Source organism: Pezoporus flaviventris, unplaced genomic scaffold (assembly GCF_033815535.1).
Source record: "Pezoporus flaviventris isolate CSIRO_AGI_PZ_B2104156 unplaced genomic scaffold, CSIRO_AGI_Pfla_v1 ptg000007l, whole genome shotgun sequence".
NCBI lineage: Eukaryota > Metazoa > Chordata > Aves > Psittaciformes > Psittacidae > Pezoporus > Pezoporus flaviventris.
This window is the reverse complement of record NW_026892555.1, coordinates 83596575-83616209: the sequence shown is the minus strand read 5'-3', so window position 1 is coordinate 83616209 and position 19635 is coordinate 83596575. Positions and strand designations below refer to the sequence as shown.

The 19635-nt window shown below is 41.6% G+C and overlaps 1 protein-coding gene across 1 annotated transcript in view; it reads right to left on the bottom strand.

Annotated features, from left to right (window-relative positions):
- Window positions 1-1359: 1359 nt before the first annotated feature.
- Window positions 1360-19635, bottom strand: part of CDH20 (cadherin 20) — a 113669-nt gene continuing 95393 nt past the window's right edge. The window contains exons 7-12 of the mRNA XM_061449281.1: window positions 18919-19172; window positions 15282-15418; window positions 12653-12774; window positions 10682-10799; window positions 4491-4742; window positions 1360-2985 (exon numbers count right to left, since the gene is read on the bottom strand). Coding sequence (XP_061305265.1) covers window positions 2486-2985; window positions 4491-4742; window positions 10682-10799; window positions 12653-12774; window positions 15282-15418; window positions 18919-19172 — 1383 coding nt within the window. The 3' untranslated portion in view covers window positions 1360-2485. The remainder of the gene's footprint in view (window positions 2986-4490; window positions 4743-10681; window positions 10800-12652; window positions 12775-15281; window positions 15419-18918; window positions 19173-19635) is intronic.

The following is a 19635-nucleotide window of genomic DNA, read 5'->3' as shown; positions in this document are numbered from 1 at the left end:
TGATGCTTAATTCAGACAGGGAAGTGGTGGAATAAATGTCCTCTCCTGTTCCTTTCTATCCTATGTTCTGTGATTCCTGTTACATCAGGAGGTTAAGAAGCTCTCAGAAGCTTCTCAATAGCAGGTTTGCATGCTCTACACCATTTACTTGATCATGGTGGTTGCAGTCCTTTGTCTAGTGTTATAAAACCAATGTGATATGTGAACATAAGTGCTCCAGGATAAGTAAAACAATCATTATGACATAATTTTCAGTGCTTTTACTGTGATGTTGTAAGGCAGGTTCAGGTGATAAGTAGAACCCATGGCATACTGTGTTTGTGAAGGCACAGCTTTCACATCTTTGTTTGTTGAGAAGTCACTAAATTTTTTTTTATCTTGCTGGCTGCTTGGCTCTCCAGGGGCACGTGACTTTGTACAACTCTGTGGAAACAAGGCTTCTGTCTTAAATTAGTACAGGTGTAGATGAGGCAAAGTTAGAGACAGCAGTGTTTCACACACATCTGCAACAGAAACTGAGCACAGTACTGACATGGTAAACGTGTGGTAACTGGACAGTTATGTCTGCACATCTGTTTCTGGGTATTTTGAGATAGACAGATACCTTAGCTAGAAAGAAACCTTCAAATGCCTTTGCTGACTTTTCTGCTTTCAGAAGCCTTTAGCCACCTTCCATGAAACTTGTGTTAGTGTAATTTCCCTGCCCCTTCCCATTTGCACACGCAAACAAGATAAGATCTGGGCTCAAAACTTTAATTGCAGAGTAAGAATAGCCATAAATGGATATTGCATGTTACAGTCTGTCACGTCTCTGAAGGCACGAGATTTTGTCAGGGCTGTGTAACTGGTTTCCAAGCTTCAAAATGCCCCAGCCATAATGTTTCAAAAATCATCCACCAAGAATTTCTTTTTACTTCACCATGGCTGGAATGCACTTAGGCTGGTACTAGGAAGAAGCTCTTTACTGTGAGGGTGGTGAGGCACTGGCACAGGTTGCCCAGAGAAGCTGTGGCTGCCCCATCCCTGGCAGTGTTCAAGGCCAGGTTGGATGGGGTTTTGAGCAACCTGGTAGAGTGGAAGACCTCCCTGCCCATGGCAGGGGGTTTGGAACTAGATTGTCTTTGAGGTTTCTTCCAACCCAAACCATTGTATGATTCTACAATTCACTGCTAAGGACAGTGCCCAAGTGAACAACAACAAAAGGAGGAGGCAGTCTGCTTGAACCTGCAAACTGAAGGCCTGTCTCCTTGACACAATGCAGATGAACCATTTCTTTTTGATGCTCAAGGTTTGTAAAGCCACAGAAAAACACTAACTGCTGTGAGTAAAGTAGTCAATAAATTACCATCAGACTCTCCCTTCTGTTTAACTTTTATTAAAAGAGGTGCTAAGGTACTGTACTGTATGCAGTACATCATATTTATTACCAAAATTAACAAATATACAAAACTTATACATGTAATTTTCTTACATCCATTTATTGGTCTATAATACTGCATTTGTTCAAGTAGGTTATCTACAGTATGTAAACATCCCTTGGATTGACCTCACACAGATTAGGAAAGCCCATCTAACCCATGTAGTTACCAAATATAGTTTTTATTTTTTTAAATTTATTTGGCTTTCATTGGTAGAATCCAATCTTCACATTTGGCACATGGAAGAGACATCTACAGTGCAAAAGAGGCAGATTTTCTGGTTTTGTTCTGAGCAGTTTAGTGGAGTCATGGTTTTAAGGAGCCAAGAATAAATTTACACAATCTTGATAGGAGATGGATTAGTGTTAACGCCAATGACTTATAGATCAGCCATTAAACTAGAGCAGAAATTCAAAGCCTCTTCCCCAGCCCTCTCAGCCAGGTGGAAAAAAACCCTCAGCCTTGTTTCTGAAGGATTATAAAAGGACTCCGTTACCAGCAAAGAGAGGAGGTTTACTTTACAAAGAGCCCTCTGAGATTCCAGTTTCAATTTTCTGCTTTGAGGGATTTTTTCTTTTTTTTCTTCCTCTTGTTAGCAAGCAATTTATTTTTTTTTTTTTTTCCTTTTTAATGGGGGAAAAATAACTGGGGGAGAACAGATTTTCTCTGCTGGCTATTTCATAGTGAATTGGAGATTACAGTTGGAGTTCGTAGATCTTTGAACCCAGAAGTACAGAGCTCAGTAAGCTGCCGTGTACGAGGGAGAGAGAAAGGGAGAAAGAGAATAAATGTCATTATAGTCCAGCTGTGGAGCTTTCCAATTTTGCTGTATGAAACAGGAAAAAACTTTCTTCCTTCTGCTTCCCACTGTTTCGCAAATGTGACTTAATTTAACTGAGTAAAGCTGATCCAGAGAGACCTTCATTTGCACCCTTCTTCCCATTCTCATCCAAGCACCGTATTGCTATTTTTTAGGAGGCCTCACTTATGTCCATGGAAGCATTTGATGAGAATGGACCTAACTGGACGCCATTTTGCATGGAAACCCCTCTGCCATTCCTTGTCTGTTACCACAGAGCCCCACTGCTGTCCGTGGCACCGTACATCTCGGCCAGCTTTTTGAAGCGCGGCCCCCAGTCTGTCAGGTAGTCGTAGCTCTGGTCTGAGTCTGTCGTCACCGACTGTAGGGAGCTGAGTGACTCCGCCACCGAGCCATTCCCTTCAAACATATACGTCTGGAGGGAGTCGAAGGGAGGCGCCCACAGGTCCATGTCAGCTTCGTACAGCTTAGCAAGCACATAGTTGTGGACGTTGTTGTCCATGACGCACGCCTGAGGTACGTATCGGGAGAGGCTCTCTATTTCAGGGAGCATGTCCTGCCGGTTTTTCACCACCAGCTGAGCCTCCCGCGGGTTCCACATGGCAGCAATATCGAAGGCCTCTGTGTCTTCCTCCCCGCCACCCTCGTCGTCATACCTGACGATGTTCTCGTGGATGTTCTCCTCCTCATCGATGATGTATGGCTGCTTCCGCTGACGCCGCATGGAGAGGATGAGGAGAACCAGCACTGCAGGAGGCAACAGAGAGACATGGAGCCATCAGTGAAGGGGCAGATTTTATGAGGGCTTTAGGCTCTCTGCTGCCCTGATTTCCCTTTCATGAGCCCAGTCAGTCCCTTGGATTTAAAGAGCTGTGGTGTTCGCAGGTGGGTGGTGTAGCAATCCCTCAACCCCAAGTCTAACAGTTGTGTGAGGTCCTGCTAATCTGTCCCTTTTCCCACCTTAATTCTTAACTCTCAGTGACAAGGCATGTATATCCAGTGGTGGTTGCGATACACTATAGCAATACTTGAGCTACTTTTAAGTTAGCCAGATCAGACAATCAATAACAGTTTATCTGTAGTGGCACACAGCTCCATAGAGGTACTTTCTTTTCCTGCTGTGTAACAGCTTTTTGCAGCCTGCTTGCAGCCCTCAGCCCAAGGTCTGACTCTGGCTCGGGGCTGCATGTCACATAGACGGATGGTGCCAAGGCACCATGGTGGTACTTTTGCCTACATAGAAAAATGCAGAGCTAGCCCTTTGGTCTCCTCCAAAGGGTTTTTTTTTGGTTTCGTTTTATCTGCAACCCTCTTGCAGTGCTGCTGTGCTGGTGCTCATCATCCTCTCCGTGCTTCTTAGCATGGGAACCAGTGGTCAGAAAAGCACCAGGGCCCTTTATTATTGAAAATGTGCCATCAATTGTTGACTGTATTTCCAGGGCTAGAACTCAGCAAAGGTTTTGAACGCTGAAATTTCCACCCGAGGTACCTAGGCTCCTTTGAACAGCCAGAATTGAGATACGTCTAAAGAATTTTTCCAGTATCTTACTCCACTGTTCCTCAAACTGTGTCCCCTGAAATTTCAGGGAATGTGTGTTTTGAACTAATATCTCATGACTCGAGAGAGTGAATGAGGGCAGCTCTGAAATTCTTTTGGTACCAACAGCTATCAGGGGACATAGAAAGTCTGGGCAAGAAAGGAATTAAATTTATTTGTAGAGACAGAACACATGCAAGATGCTCAGCTCTTTTATAGCAGCACAGGCACCATTTTAATGTAGTGCCTCAAGGAAAATATATGGAGGTGGGAATATCTACTGTCAAAAGACAAGAGATGGAATAGGGCTTACCATTCCTGTTTCCTGCGGGAGAACATGATCAGGAACTGCTGAGGATGAGAAAGTAATCTGTCCCCAGCCGCAGCTCTTAGGACTTCCTCCTGGCATACCTCTTCCAGGAAAGCAGGGTGATATTAGACACCCTGGCACTTTGGCATCTGGCAGAAATATTTGCAGGCCATAGTTTTTCCTCATTCCTACACCCCAGGGTCTGAAGCCATATGCAGCTGACTATACCGTCTGGCCATCTGGTCCTTGATTTGGCCCTTTCAGTATGTGTGTGTCTACATATAATATATATATATGCATAGACGTGTGTGTGCATGTGCGTGTGCATCCTTCACTTTTGGTTGATCAGCAACCCCCTGGCCAGAGCTGAAGAGTCTGACTTTTCCTAAGAAGCCAAGGATTTACCGAGCAGGACGAAGATGCAGGCAAGGATCGCAATGAGTGCCCCTCTGCTCAGGCTGACGGGGAGGACGTAGGCCTCTGCATTGCAGGACATCACCATGCCATCGTCATCGCAGCTGCACACGTGCACAGTCAGCGTGCCTGTGCTGCTCAGCACGGGGCGGCCGTTGTCACTGATCAGGATGGGGAGGTAAAAGGTGTTCTGCTCATGTTGTCTGAAACCAGAGCGCCTCGTCAAAATCCATGCCGTGTTATCTGAGGGTAGAAAATAAATGGAGAGAAGAGCTTACATGCAGAGCACATGAATTCAGCAGAGAAGGAAGGTTAAAAAAATCACCCCTAGACCCACACATATATTTGTCTTCTCTCTTTTTTTCTTTGGTTTGTATCAATTTGTCACAAATCAGCATTTTGTTTCTGCCTCATTACAGTCTCTTCTCATGCCACAGCTCCAAACCTGCAAGGCATATACACCTTAGGAGCTGCTTTTAACCCTTCTGATATAAAGTGCCCAGAGCAAACTCACAGCCTCCAGATTTAGCTAAAAGAGCTTTCAGAAGGCAAGACAGAAACAAACAGTTGAAGGAAACTTGTTGTCCTTGTTTGTTCATACTTAACATCTTTTCTAGACTTCACTCTTAAGCACTGGCACTGTTTTGGAAATGCTGGTGTATAACCCTTGTGGACATGTTAAGGTACTTTTCATGTTTTTTGATATATGGCATGGTCATCTGCTTGAGTCAACAAAAAGACAAAGGAAAAAACAGATTGCTATTCTAAAGCAGCAATGAGTTGAAAACTTGCAACTAAACTTTTTTCAGTGCAATACATGCAATTTCACTGGCACTTTTGCCATTGAAAGAAGCCAGAATGCTTTATGTCATCATTGTCAGAATTATTCTGCTTTGATATGACCATTCTGCTTCATTTAATGTAACTGCCTGTTTTTTTTATATAAATCAAAAGGAATCAAAGTGATGCTGCTATAAAAAATAGTAAAAGAGTGACCTAACAGTCAGTTGCTGTTGGTCATTTCAAGCAAAATTCCTACCTTTGGGGCTTCTTCTCCATATTCAGCCTCTTTTTAAAAATGTCAGAATTTCCCAGTGGCATTTGAATTCCTGCCTACCCTCTCCCTCAAATTCCTCAGACTGCACCATGTTTCCTAATGAGAAAGAAACTGAACTCAGGAATTTGTTCTTCTCATTTCTCACCACAGGAATGCCTAGGCAAAATCTTTGGAGATCAGTGATGATTTTTTAGTGCTGACTTTCAAGCTTCTTGGCCTCAGAGACTTTTGGAAAGCATAAGACTGGATGTCTCCAATGGGAACTGGGCCACCAGGGAGTCAAAAGGAACCTGCAGGAAAATTGGCCCTTCTTACAAACATGTCTGCAAATCTTGGTCCAGCAATGATAAATGGGGAACACAAGTAATTTTTCTCTTTGGCAGACCTACCTGACCTGACCCCATGCGGCGATGCTGTGGGTTTTTGGGAGCTGAGTTTCATGTGGTTTCTTTTACTACTTAGTTTTGTTTCCTGTTTCCTTGGTTCAAGAGAGGCCACAGTCGGGCCACCTGCATCTCCAGGTTGTTACCAATGTACATCTGCTAAGCCTGGAAATGCAGGATGCCAATTGGCTATTCCCAGGTGGGTTGGCACAAAGTGGCTGCAACCCAGAAATGGCAAGAAACCTGATCACAAGCACACTGTAGAAAACCCCCAAAATATCAAGAAGGGATTGTTCCACTTCCTTGTTATTTCCCTATCAGTTTACTGCTAAAATTATAATCTTGGGTTATTTTCTTCAGTGCAGAGACTCAGGTTGCATGCAGATAAATCAGCTGTATTACCTGCTGTAGTCTGAACATCAGAAATGATTTGATGGCTTTTGGGAATGAAATCAAGAGTGTTATGTACAGCTGGCTATGGAATATAAGCAAACTCAAGCTAGACTCACTAGACTTGCCTGCTAGACTTAAATTATGCTCAGAATTCCATATTTTGTGCTGCAAATCTTATGGCGTCATATGGTACTGGTGCCCATACCTTTGGGCTTTTCATGTGCCCTCTAGTATGTGCTCTCCAGCTATTAATACCATGTCTTTTCAACACTGGGCCTGTTTTAGCATAAGAAAAAGCATCCCAAAGTGCAGAAAATGGCCAAGTGTCTGCATTTATGCTGTGTGAATGGAAATGTCTATGTCACCTTAACAGTGTACTAATTTGGTCGCTTTTCTCTTTCCTGGGTGAAAGACTCACTCTCTTTAAACTGACTTACAGCAGGAGTAACAAATTCTATTCTATGACTAGGTGACAAAAGACCTTCATCTTATGTGAAATTGCTCTTTGTGAAGAAAAAAGACTTCATTATTCTGAGCTGATCGTACTTTGCCTGCAAAAGAAGTCAAAGGCAGTAAACCTGGATGAAGCTGTGCAAAATTAGCTAGTGAGAGATCTCAAGTGTTTTTAACCATAACTTTTTCTTTTCAGGCCCAAACCAGGTCTCTATAATTAAATAATAATAATAACTTTATACACACATGTATGTATTTTTGCTGTGATATGCTGAACATATCACCCACATCTTAAGTGTTCTTGGTGATAAAATTCTCCAGGTGACTCTCAGCATTACGTTTCATCCCTTAGTTTTGTTTTGCTTTGCAACAGTCAGGCATCCAAATCATCCCTAAAGAATCGCTCTACCTGTTACTTTGCAACTGCAATATGTTGGTGCCAAAGCTTGTTGTGTGACTCATCAAAAGCTAATGTGATCTGATGTACTACTGCAGTGTGAAGGACATGCCGGGATGTGGTGCAGCATGGCAGAAAAAGGAATACACAATTTTCTTCCAAATTTGATATCTGCTAAGCCTCAGCCATCAAGAGAAGAGGGCTTGTGAGGACATGAAAGCCCCATTATATAAGAAGAAAAAAAAAACAAGCATGATAAGAATGCACAACATTTTTTGCATCGCAGCTTCCAACACAGCTTCTTTGGCTCACAGAAGGCTGGATAGTAGCACTTAGCTATAGTGCTGAGCAGAGATACTGGTGATCACAGCATAGCTAGTCCTGTGCCTGTGTCATTAGGAGGAGGTGAAAACTGTACTTCCCGCAGGTGTACAGGCTGGTGTCTTTATGTGGTTGTGAGAGCAAGCCACGGAGCATCTCTTTCCTGCAGCTTTCTGCCCCACTGAAAGTGGTGTACCTCCCTGGAGAGGTTAGGGGATTTAACCACTGTGTAGGTCCAAACACTGAGATCAGAGCTAAACACCACTCTCCTTACAAGAAAGCCTTGTTTTCTGTGTGCATCTGTACAGGAACGGGGGATGGTTACTACAGAACTTCTGTTAGTTTCTAAAACCTAATTGTAATAATTATGAATATAGAGAAACATGCAAAGAAATATTTCACCCGGAGTGGGAGAAAGAGCACAAGGAAGCAGGCATTACAGACACCACTGGCTTGAGGAAGGGGTCACATTTTTACTCGGGGATTTTCAGCTCACTGCTTTTGCTCTCTGCCGAGGTGTGAGGTAGATCGCGGTTTTAGGGGAGGAACAAACAGCCCGTAATTTTCTAGGACAAGTTTAGGGTTAGGGTTAGGGTTGGGGAGGACTGCCAGAGTCTTCTAATGATGGTCCTGACTGTGGTATGACACTGAAATCTGCACCCATGAAAATGTCTGCTCTCTTCATCAGTTCACCCAAAGATGGAGGCCATCAGTTAAAGGTCAGCAGAAGATCAGCTCAGAGTTTAATCTGGAAATGCAGGAAGATTCTTTTGTTCATCCTATTCTTACACCAAGCCTCTTTTGACAACTTTTCCCTAGCATAATCTCAGTAGATTTAGAATCAGGCAAAGATGGCTTGACAATGTCCTACATGAGTAACCAAAGAGATGGGAGACTCCAGCTCAATTCCCTGCTTTATCACATATATCCTACAAGGCCTTGGGAGGTCATTTAGTCGCAGATCTTTGCAGATACTCACATATTTATCTCCCACTGATTTTACTGAGCTCAAAGGGAACTAGGCATGTAAGTAGCTTAATTTCTTTTGCCCTGGATCCCCGACTGTAAAAATGGAGAACAATAGGATTTCTCTGCCTACCAGAGATATGTGGAGAATAAAGAGACTGAAGAAGTTCTCAGAGACTAAAATGACAAGGGCCAAAGAAATATAGAAATATGTAAAACAGTTCATCAGAAGGCAAAGTGTGATCTATCTGTTGCTCAGTATAAATCAAGGTTTTAATTGTGCCAGGAAGGCTTCATGTTTTGCAGTTTCTCCTACTGCTATATTGGACAACCAAGTAATCAGCACAACTGCAAATCTTAATAGCGCCTTCCCGCAGCCTGAGAAATATTGCTGTCTTGTGTTTACATGGGGACGCTGGGACTAGCAAGGAGGGTTCTGTTTCTTGTCTTGCCACCCTTTGACATACAATATAGCTGCCCCCTCTGTGACTATGTCATATGATTTATGTAGTCCTTAGTGGTCTCTAGCTGAAAATATAAATATAAATTATTGTTACTGAAATGACTACTGCACTCAAAATTGCTGAGGCACTAAATTAATCCTTAATGTCTGTATTTCGAATAGTCAGTTGTTTGATATTTTACATTTTTTATTTCAGGTCTGTAACCGATAGTACCCTAAGTTTCTTGTGCTGTATATCTCTGGAAAACTGGTATTTTACAGAGCGGGAGGCACAGCCATTCAGTCATTGCTGTCACTATAAATTATCAGAAGTACAGCCTTAGACAGAAAAAGTGCATCTGATGCTGATAATTTTGTTTCTTTTTTTAGAACAATGCCTTGAGGGTGAAATGAGCCTAGTTTGCCAAATGTTTTAGCAATAGTTGTGTTTTATTTGTTCACTTATTTTGGCAATATATATTCAAAAATAAAAAGAGGGAGACAATGGGAGAGAGATGGGAATAAAAATGCAAGAAATCCTGTGTGGGAAAAATGACTGCTACTGCTGAACCCAGGACAAGGCTTCAGGGACACTATAGAAAGAAAATGGGGTTTGGGATGAAAAAACATTAGCGCGCAGTATAGGAGGGTTCCCAACTTTGCAAGTAGCATGTTTTAATAGATGTTTGCATCCTCACTGCTTTTTCATATGCCTGCAGAGGCACAGACAGGGGTTATGGAAACACATGCGACAAGCAGGCAAGCGTAGGAGCAGGGGCAGGCAGAATGCTTGGAGGCCAGCACAGATGCTGCAGGTGGCCATGCTTTCTGCCCATTTATTCTGGAATCACTTGCTGATCTGCTGTACTTTACATACTAAACTTCTACTGAAATACAGCCCCTTCATATTGGCTTTCAAAGCTCTGCACCAGGTCACTCAAAGTCCTCCCTCTTTCCCCATGAAGGCTGTTGTGGATCTGACCTAAGCACCAGTATCTGCCCGTCAAGATCTTCTATCAGCAGCAGTCATGCAAAGGCTTGCCAAAGTGGGGCTTTCCTGCATGGTCTAAGCCTACCAAAGTTTCCCCAAAAGAAGTAAATTCCACTGGTTAGGACACTCACCTGCCAGCACTTTGCCATGAGTCTTCTCACTGCTGTTTCAGTTTATACTTAGTAGATCTTACACAGACTTTAAGCTGCATGCCATTATCCCCCTAAGGCTCTGCATATTCTTCCCCATCTCCTGCCCTTTCCTACAGAAATGAGGATGTACAAAAGAGGGAGAAAAAAAGTGCTTGGGGTAAAAGACTAGAACAGTACTAGAACCTTCCCTTTCTGTGCCTGGGAGAAACATGAAAAGTACAAAAAAAAAAAAAAAAAAGGAACAACATAATTCCCTTCAGATATGTCTCCTAGTTCCAGTTGCTGTCCTACATTTAAGCATCTCCCTTTCAATGAATGCAATTTCCACTCCGTTATCCAAGATGCCTGCAGCCTGGCCACAAGATCTGAATTTGCACAAAACACTGACACATTTCATCAAAGAAGAAAAAGGGGCCTATTTCTAGAGAATATTTATAAGAAGAAAATACCTTATAACCTTCAAATGTATTAAGTAATATGTTATTTTATTGCTGCATTTAAGGAGCAGGTGTCACTTGGTATTATTTGAAATGGCAGTCTTATCACACAGTGTAAGTCACAGCCTCTCAAGTCCAACTCAGGCATTAGAAATTAGAGTACATAACTGTCTGTGTCCACTCTGATTACCTTGATTGTCCCTTACAGTAAAGTTGGGGTTGTTGGCTGCCTCCGGAGCCAAGCTATAGTAGAAGTGCTGACCATCCTGTGGGTCATCCCTGTCAATGGCGCTCACTGTCTGGATAAGCTATAGGGTATGATAACAAAGCAGAAACAGTTGAGAAGCAATATATATATAATATGAATAAACAGATATCATATACATTTATATATATAAGCAAATGGAGCATTTGAATGAAACTGTCTTGCAGATGTACAGTAGATAAATAAAAGAGACTCAAAACCTTGCAGGCTTCATATATTTTGCTATCATTATGCAAATCACCTTTAAAAAAAGGAAATAGCTGGTTTGCTTCAAATAACAGACACTTTTCTCTCATGCATCCCTATTTTCTGCTGCACAATTATTTTTCCAGTGTGTTCAGAATACTCATTGTGCATTAGAGAGCTTGTAAGAAGTCCATGATTATTTTCAACTTCATTTCGCAGGTAGAAAAGGACTTCAGGTTAATTATTTTATCACTCTTAATTTTAAATCAATTCAATTCTTTCCAAGTTGTCAGTGGAAAAGAGAATGAGTAAAGGTAACTATGCAAACACTCTGTGTGTGCAATATGTAACGTCACAGAAAGAAATTAAGACAATGTTAAATCCACAAAGAGATTTGTCAGCTCACCTATAGAGGCTTAGTAAAGTAGGTCTAACAGCTTGAAGCACAGTGAGCTATAGCTCTGTCTGAATAAACATTCTGACATCTTTTTAGACAAGGAATAAATCTTCACTTGGATTTTTACATTCAAAAGTTATTTTTGAATTCGAAGGTAAATGACAGACCCACGAAGTCTTGTTCACCACCTTAAAAATTATTTCAGAACTTTTCAAAGAGTGGAAACAGAAGCTGTCTTTCTTTACATAAGGAAATAGTCTAAATTAGAGTGCATTTCTCAGAAAACTTATTATTTAGGGCACCCACTTTTCAAAACCAGGAAAAAAAGTATGCAATGATTTCTACTCCCTGTACTTTTAAGATCCTCTGTAAATTAGGGAGATGAAATTATCCTATATGTGATAGTTGTGAGACAGTTGTCCCAGCAGTGAGTAGCTATTTCATTCTGCTTCACAGCAAGCTGGAAGAAGCTTCAGTGAACACACAGCAATATTACTAGCATAATTTTTTCTTCACAAATCACGAGTGATGTGTCTATATGTTTAAATTATGCTAGTCAGGTTTGCACTAGGAGACACAAGTCTCACTGTGGACCCTGGGTGGCAAAGCACCCAAGTTGCCTCCCTACAAGCAATCAGCAGTAGAGCTCACACCAGCTCCAGCGAGAGAGAGATCATGTCCATCTGTGACAAAGGCAGACCTTGTTCAAGGGGTTTAATGGGCTTTTAGATGGGAGAGGAGCAAAAAGGCTTCCCTGCTTGGTTAGAGGTCCTGGCTTACAGTGTGTGGTGAGGGAAGTCCTATGTTGTCAATGACTCTTTGTCCCAGCAAAACGGGTTCAGCTTGGCTCCCCTTTGAAGCTGGTGTAGTTTGTTCTGCTCAAATCCCATAAGTCCAGGGTGCTTAAGGCTCTTATAAATAGAGTCTTTTAACAGTAAGCCTTGTCTGCCACAGGCGGGCCGGATTATCTCCACGGCATTTCTCATAACACTTCTCTCTTTGTTGCTGTTATCAGACATACTGGATGTTTGCCTGATGGCACCTGCCCAAAGGAAGGCTTAATTTCAGCCATGAAGCATATTGTACAGTGATCCTGGAAACTACTGGGGGACAAAAAAGAGGTGCTATGTATGATGCTAATCCCAGTGTGATGTACTTGCCTTTGGAAAGCAGCATAGACAACTGTTCACCAGAGTTCAGGTGAAATGCGTGGTTAGCTGAACCCTCTTTTCAACGTTCACCCTTTCTGACATGCTGCCTTTGTGTAGGATGGCATTCCTTCCCCAGCCCCTGGCATTACCAGTGTTTCTCACCTGCCCTGCTTTGGCATTTTCACAAACAAAAGCTTCATAAAACCTTGCAAACTCCGGCGCGTTGTCATTCACATCCAGGACTTTCACTGTCACAGAGACGCTGCCCACCTGAGAGGGGTTGTCTGGAAGGAGGAGGCACAATGTAAAGAAAGACAGTGTACAGGAAGGGGAAGGGGCTGCTCCTCACCTTGCTTCAGAGGTAAAGCAGTTTTTTGGGTACTGACTCATGTTAAATGGCATTTTCACATAGGGAGCTGCGATTGCTTGCGGCTTGTGTGACTCGGAGTGAAGCTGCAAATGCATCTCTCTCTAGCCTGGCTTCCCATCTGATCACACCTCTTTCAAACAAATTCCATGAAAACTTCAACCTCGTTTGGTCCAGTGGGACTATTTCTATAACAAAAGTTTTAGACAATGCCAGTATATATATATTTTTTTACTGTCCCTTGATTGGGCAATAGTATTTGTGAAGCCTCTCTGCTGGTGGCACAAATTAGAAAGGGACTCTTTTAAGCATAGGTTTGTGATTCAGATCTCGTTGAAAGTGGTAATTCTGCATTTTAGAATTTACTCAGAATTTATGTTCCTTGAACTCATGAATGCTGTCAAAGATTTGTTACTTTGTACAGATGGGGTTAAAATGTAGTAACACATGAAATTGTACAGAAAAACTTTCACTGAAGCTTAAAATTGCAATGAAAGTTTTGCATTCTGCATGCCAACATTTGTGATGCTTCTGTCCCACTGGTTCATTAGCTTTCTTTGCCAGTAAATCCATACATCATTTCACATATCTTCACAATTTCCAAACTAAGTATCCACAGAATTCTTTTTTACTGTTTTTTTTTTCCCCCAAACATATTTTTTCCTTTATTTACTGATAAAACACTGAGCAGAACAGGAAAAAAAAAAAAGGAAATTCATTATTATGAGGTCAGAAAAGGTGCAAAAATCCAGAAAATTCTTAAAAAAGAGTATTCTCATCTCCTTTTTCACCATACCACTTTATGCATTTATCTCCAAATAGATCTCCCTTTATAACAAGAACTGATATGTTCATATAAACAATAGAGAATTTTCTTATTCCGTGGAATTTTCTTAAATGTTCAATGTACCGTATCCGTAACATGTGTCACATTGTATCATTGAGATAATAGTCTTAAACTATATTGTTTCTCCCTAATTTATAATTTAATCTTTCATCTTCCCACATATCTATACATATCTTGCTAACACACCTGTCATTGTGTCAGATGAATGTCTGTGTTTACACTCTTAGCAATATTGATCTAACTTTTTAAAGTAGGAGCTTTATTCAGGAGTGCACAACTATGACATTTTTGCACGTATTCACTAGACTAAAATACTGTGTTGTACACGTACAGATCAAAACTGACAGAGGATTGATGGAGGATGAGTCAAAGGAAGACATGCCTTCATATTGCTCTCACCCTTGAGTGCTGCTACAGGGGCAGCTTTTACAGACTTGTGTGTGTATTTGGATTTACATGGAATTGCAATGGCTGCTGGTGACTGAAAATAAAACTTGCGTCAAAATGGATGGGGGTGAGATCCTATCATGTCACCAGCTCCTCACTAGTAAAAAGGGGACAGAAAAACATCATGTTCTGGAACAGCCTGCAAACATGTGGCAGAGTCACCCTGACTCTTGTGGAACCTTCTTTTTGCTAACCTCAAGTTGGCTGATCCATTTTTGGGCAAGTGTCTTGAATCTTTTTTCTTCTCAAACTGCTCTATATCTCTGGTACAGCCTGAATGTGCAGGGAACTCTCTCAGACATGAGGAATGATACCGCTATTGGCAGCAAGCTTCTGAAAAGCTGCTGCCCCTCAGGTGATGCACTGAGATCCTGAGCAAAAGCTATATGGACCAGAGAGATTTCTGGTGAAGACTGCGTGAACCTTTTGTTTGCTTATATTCCCCAAACTCCTTTATGAATTTCACATCTGTTAGTATTTCAAACTCAGCTAAATTTTTCAGAGACACTACGAAGTAATCAGCATCTCCTTGCTCTCAAAGCCTAGGTAAATGCTTGGAACAGATGAATTCTGAGCTGAGTTTTAGTTTGCTGTAAAACCAAAATGCATAACAAATTTAGCATTCTGGCCCAAATTATTTATGCAGCAAGCAGACGGTGATGACCTTTACTTGCTGCTGAACCAGAGCAGATTTCAGCTGGTGACCTAGTAGTGCAGGATCACTTCTGCCTACCAGTCCCTGCACCACTCAATCCTCCCAGGTAGGACTGGCAGCTCTGGCATCTGTGCAGCGTATACAACATCTGCTTTAGCTACCTAGCCCTTCTGAAGAGACAGAGTTTTTGCAGAAACACATCAGAAAGAGTTTTAAATAAATCCCTGGAATACTAATGAATTGGAAAAGCAGCGCTCTGCATTGAATTGCCAGCCTCTACTCCTCCTACCATCCTGTGAAAGGGAGCACAAAAAAGAAATAAAATGCAGTATTTGCTTGTCGATGTCAGAAAAGTAATTCAATTAACACGGCTTCCTACTCAGTGCATAAGAACATGTGAACTGCTGAATCTGTCTCTCAGCCTACTTTGTCTATTATATCTTTTTAATCTATGTACAGTTTGCATTCTCCTTACTCAGCTCCATGGCCAGCACAGTGATGTTGTGCCAAGAAACGTCTTCCCGGTCAAGAGGTCTTGCAGTCATCAGTGCTCCTGATGTAATGTCGACATAAAAGAACCGCCCTGGATCGCTGCTCCTGTCAATTGAGTATCTGCAAGAGTACATATCAAAAGCATTATGCATCCCTTGTGAAAACTGTGTGTTATAGCCAACAAAATACCCCAGCAATGGGAATAATGTCATACCCAGCAGATCCACATTCTTCCACAACCTAGTTATATGCTTCATTGACTTGTATAGGTAAAGTCAGCTGCTCAAAAAACTAGTTCATGTGGCTAACAGCATTTAATGGTGAGTACTACTTGGATGGAGCTGGAAGACAGGAAGATTTAGAGGAAGAAGCCTCAAAGCAAGGCACAGCTCAGCACAGGAACATCTGCTTTACAGAGAAAATCTGTCAGTGGGGAATGTGATTTCTTTTTCTAAGCAAAATAATTATGCCCTTTCCTTGGGCATGACTGAGACAAAAATGAAAATTACTTTACTCAGCTCATTCTCTGAGCACCTTACGCTGACAAGGAGAAACTGTTCCCTTCCTTGTGCTTTTGTATTCTCTCCTCCTTCAGGCGATTAAACTCCACCTGCATCCTGAACCATCCATACTGACTGAGCCATGTCAACTCAAGGGGATGATGAATGGCTTTCTCACATCATTCAGCTGGAAAAGCAGCCCGCTCTGTGAGGTTCATTCATCATAATTGCTGAACCTGCCTGGCTAATATTATGTCAGTTTAATGCTGGGAATAAACTTTTTGTATCCATGAGCAAGGAAATGTAGTGGTACCTGAAGGCCAGGAAACTTGGGCAGGGAGTCAGCTGATTGACAGCTGTCACTGCAGTCAGGGGGACCATTTTTCAGGGTGTGTAAAATACTCAACACCCTTCGTATGCATCACCTTGCTCGTAACAGCATTTTGCACAAGTTGCCTTCCTAGCTAACTATACTCATGGTAAGAGGTCCTTTGGCAAAAGCCACCCACAAACCTATGTAAATGTCACAGCCTCAAACAGAGCCCAGACTTATCCTCATTTTGGCTGGTTCCTTCTTTGAAGTTGATGGGAAGTGAAAACATTAGCATAACAGACTCTGAACAGGGCTTGTTCTTCTGAATTTTCTCTTTTCAGCACAGGTGCGTTGACTGGAATAAGCTTGCCAGCCTGATCTTTACATAGGAACTTATTAAACTGGGATATAAAATATTATTGAGCTGTGTTGTTGGAAAATTCTTTTACAATTTTTTTCCAGAAAAATCAAAGAAGGTGGGATAGCAGGTTTGCTTCACTCTCCTTTCCAGTCCTTCCCATCCCTTCTTAAATAGATTTCTGAGGCCTTTGATTTATTTAGGAAATAAGTACAAGTGTTCCTATATTTAGCTATAATAATTATTCTTGTATGAGAGCTATAAAAAGAATTATTCTCTGACAGTTTAAGGCCAGCAAGTATCTGAAGTTGAATATGGCTTTCTGATTAAGTGTTGAGGTATTAATCACAGGTGTCAAGAGGCACAGGTGGAGCCTCTGTCTGGTTCTCCATGTAAGTTCTCCTGCTAATAACACCTGCTCCTTCACACTTGTTTCCATTGTATTCTTTAGGTAATCTTCCTGAATCACTTAACAACAATCATGATGTATTTTCAGCCATTATAATTTCACAGTGTGAGAGTCCAGAAACTGGATGCTGGAAAAATGAGGATTTGAGAGTTTCCCCGTGTTTAGTGAGCCCTCCCCACAATATGTCCTGGATTTTCCATACTGGAAAAAAATGGCAAAAGGAGGGTCAGATCACTGTTTTAATTTCAGATGGATTTCAGCTTGTGTAACAAAACATGGGATTTTGGTTTTCTTATATTGCCTTGCCCTGTGCAAAGAGAATGCAAAGCAAACCTAAACACTCACAGAATGATACTGCACAAAGCTGTCATGGACGGAGTGGACCCCATTACAGGCAAGGAGAACCAGTTCTTAACATTTGTATTTTAGATAGCATTACAAGTAGTATTTATTCTTCTTCTTTTTTTTTTTTCCTATTTCCTCTACCCCAACCATTTACATTTGTATGTATTAGGTGTGGGGGAGGAAGGAGAGAAGGGAGGAAGGAGGAAAGAACGGAAAGTGGAAAGGGCAGAAGCTGGGAAGAAAGAGAGGAAGAAAGTCAGGAAGTGACAGAGTTACAAAGGAGTCCGTGAATATTTGCGACTGTTTTTTTATTGTAATGTATCTCTAGTGATGCATTCTGTGCTTTATAGAGTGCTGTTTCATCAAGGGTAGTCACTGGAAAACTCTGAAGAAAACTAAGAGAAACCTCATTAAAAATGACAATGAACACTTCTGCCTTCTGATCGTCTGCAGAATTACTCTTACACTGTTTTAAGCAGAGTAGCACAAAACTGCACTGCAGTGTTTGGACAATGCTAGACAGTAATCAGCAAAATAGGATGTAAGTGAAAACAAGTTTAGGGTAGTGAAATTGTGATGTAGACAGTATAATACTTAGTTTTATTGAAGAATTTGAGACAATATCATGAGAAGTATGATAACCTTATAACATAGAAAAGATAGGTATATTAAGATAGTGAGATGAAAAACTAATTAGAGCAGCAACACAGGAAATAACATCATTAAGAAGAACAGGTTCTGTGTTTGCTCCGATCTCCTATGTGAAGCCCAGAGCTGCTCATATAGATTTAACTTTCTTTAAAAACTCCAAATGTTTGATGTTTTGACTCCCTCCTGTATTTCCCATGCCTGTTCCTGAACACAGACAATTCAGAAGCTGGATTGACCCAAGGTTAGGCAAACTGCAGCTCAACACCCAGAGTGTTTCTTAGATGAGAGAAGCAGCCAACCTGCTGGGATTAACTTGCAGTCACTTGGAGCTTCTGCAGGTAGTGGAAATCAGTATGTGTGCTGGCCTTGGAGAAACGATCCTATGATAAACTGGGCTGACTTGGCAGCTACTATGGAACAGAGTGGTGTGATCACACAAATCTGCTCCTTTGTCTCCTTGCTGAGTTGCAGCTACAAAGCTCCCATGGTTGTAAATACACCTTTACCTTTCTTAACTCCATATGGGAATATCTAGCTCTGTAGCTTTAAGCAGGCACTATACAATTTAGGGGCTCATGAATATTTATTAGTATGCATTCAATCTACTCTAAAAGTAGCTGTGTATTTGAGCTGTTGACAAAGGCAGGCTTTGAATCAGGAGGGGGAGAAAGGAGAAGTAAGTTGGTTACCTTCCCCTCGGTATGGCAGCAAATTCTTAGTGATGTTGTCAGGTTTTGTGCCAGCAAAGGTATGACAGTATGCGGTTTGTTTTCAATGTATCCTATCAGGACATGCTTGACCAGTTTTTTTGCAATGCTAGATGCAGACATTCTCTATACCACAGAAAAGGCAATGGTGAGCTCCCGCATTGCTTTGACAGTCATAGCAGAGCCCCTCAGTGTGTGAGATCTGGTTTGGATAAGCCTACTGACAGCTACTACTAGCTAAAAAAGAGTGAGTTCCAGCTGTGCTGTTTCATCATTGCCTCACCAGCCATACATACTAGGGAACACTCATGGGGGAACACACAAAGACAAGACAGACCTGATGGAGTTGTTGGTCACATCTGGGTCCTTGGCAATAATGGTCTGTATGGTGGTTCCAATCTCCACATCCTCAGGCACTTCCACAAAGTAGAAGCTGGGCTCAAACACAGGAGGTTCATCTACGTCCTCCACAGTGATGTGGACGGTGGTGGTGTCGCGAAAGGGACCCAGGTTCAAGAACCGCATTTCCAGGTGGGGGTTGGCACCCTCTACTTTCAAGGTGTAGCTTTTCTTGCTCTCAAAACTTAAAGGCTGAGTAGGAAAAATACATCCAGAGTCAGGCAAACTGAGCCTTATGATTTAGGACATATAATTTTAATTTTCAGAAGTAAAGTTACCCTCTAATATAAACTGATGTTTCTTTTTTAAAGTAGATCTTTACTTAACTTTTTAATCATACAGCTAACAAAGGTAATTATTTGCAGATGGAATAAAAGTATTGAGTGAAAACAGTATTAGAAGTAGTACAGTATACATAATCTTTTTTTTTTTTTTAATTTGACAGTTGAACTGAACAAACCAGGAGAAATATTTAAAGACCAATTCTCGGGGTTGCCCAGTGGGACATACTCTTTTTTGTTGCATTAATGGCTGTCAAAACATGTGACTTGCGCATCATGTGTGGGACTACCGTGCACAGCCTTATTTCATTTGGACTATAGTCAGATCACTGCTGTTGTTCCCGTCCAACACCTTTGCTTTTCTTGGTCAGCTC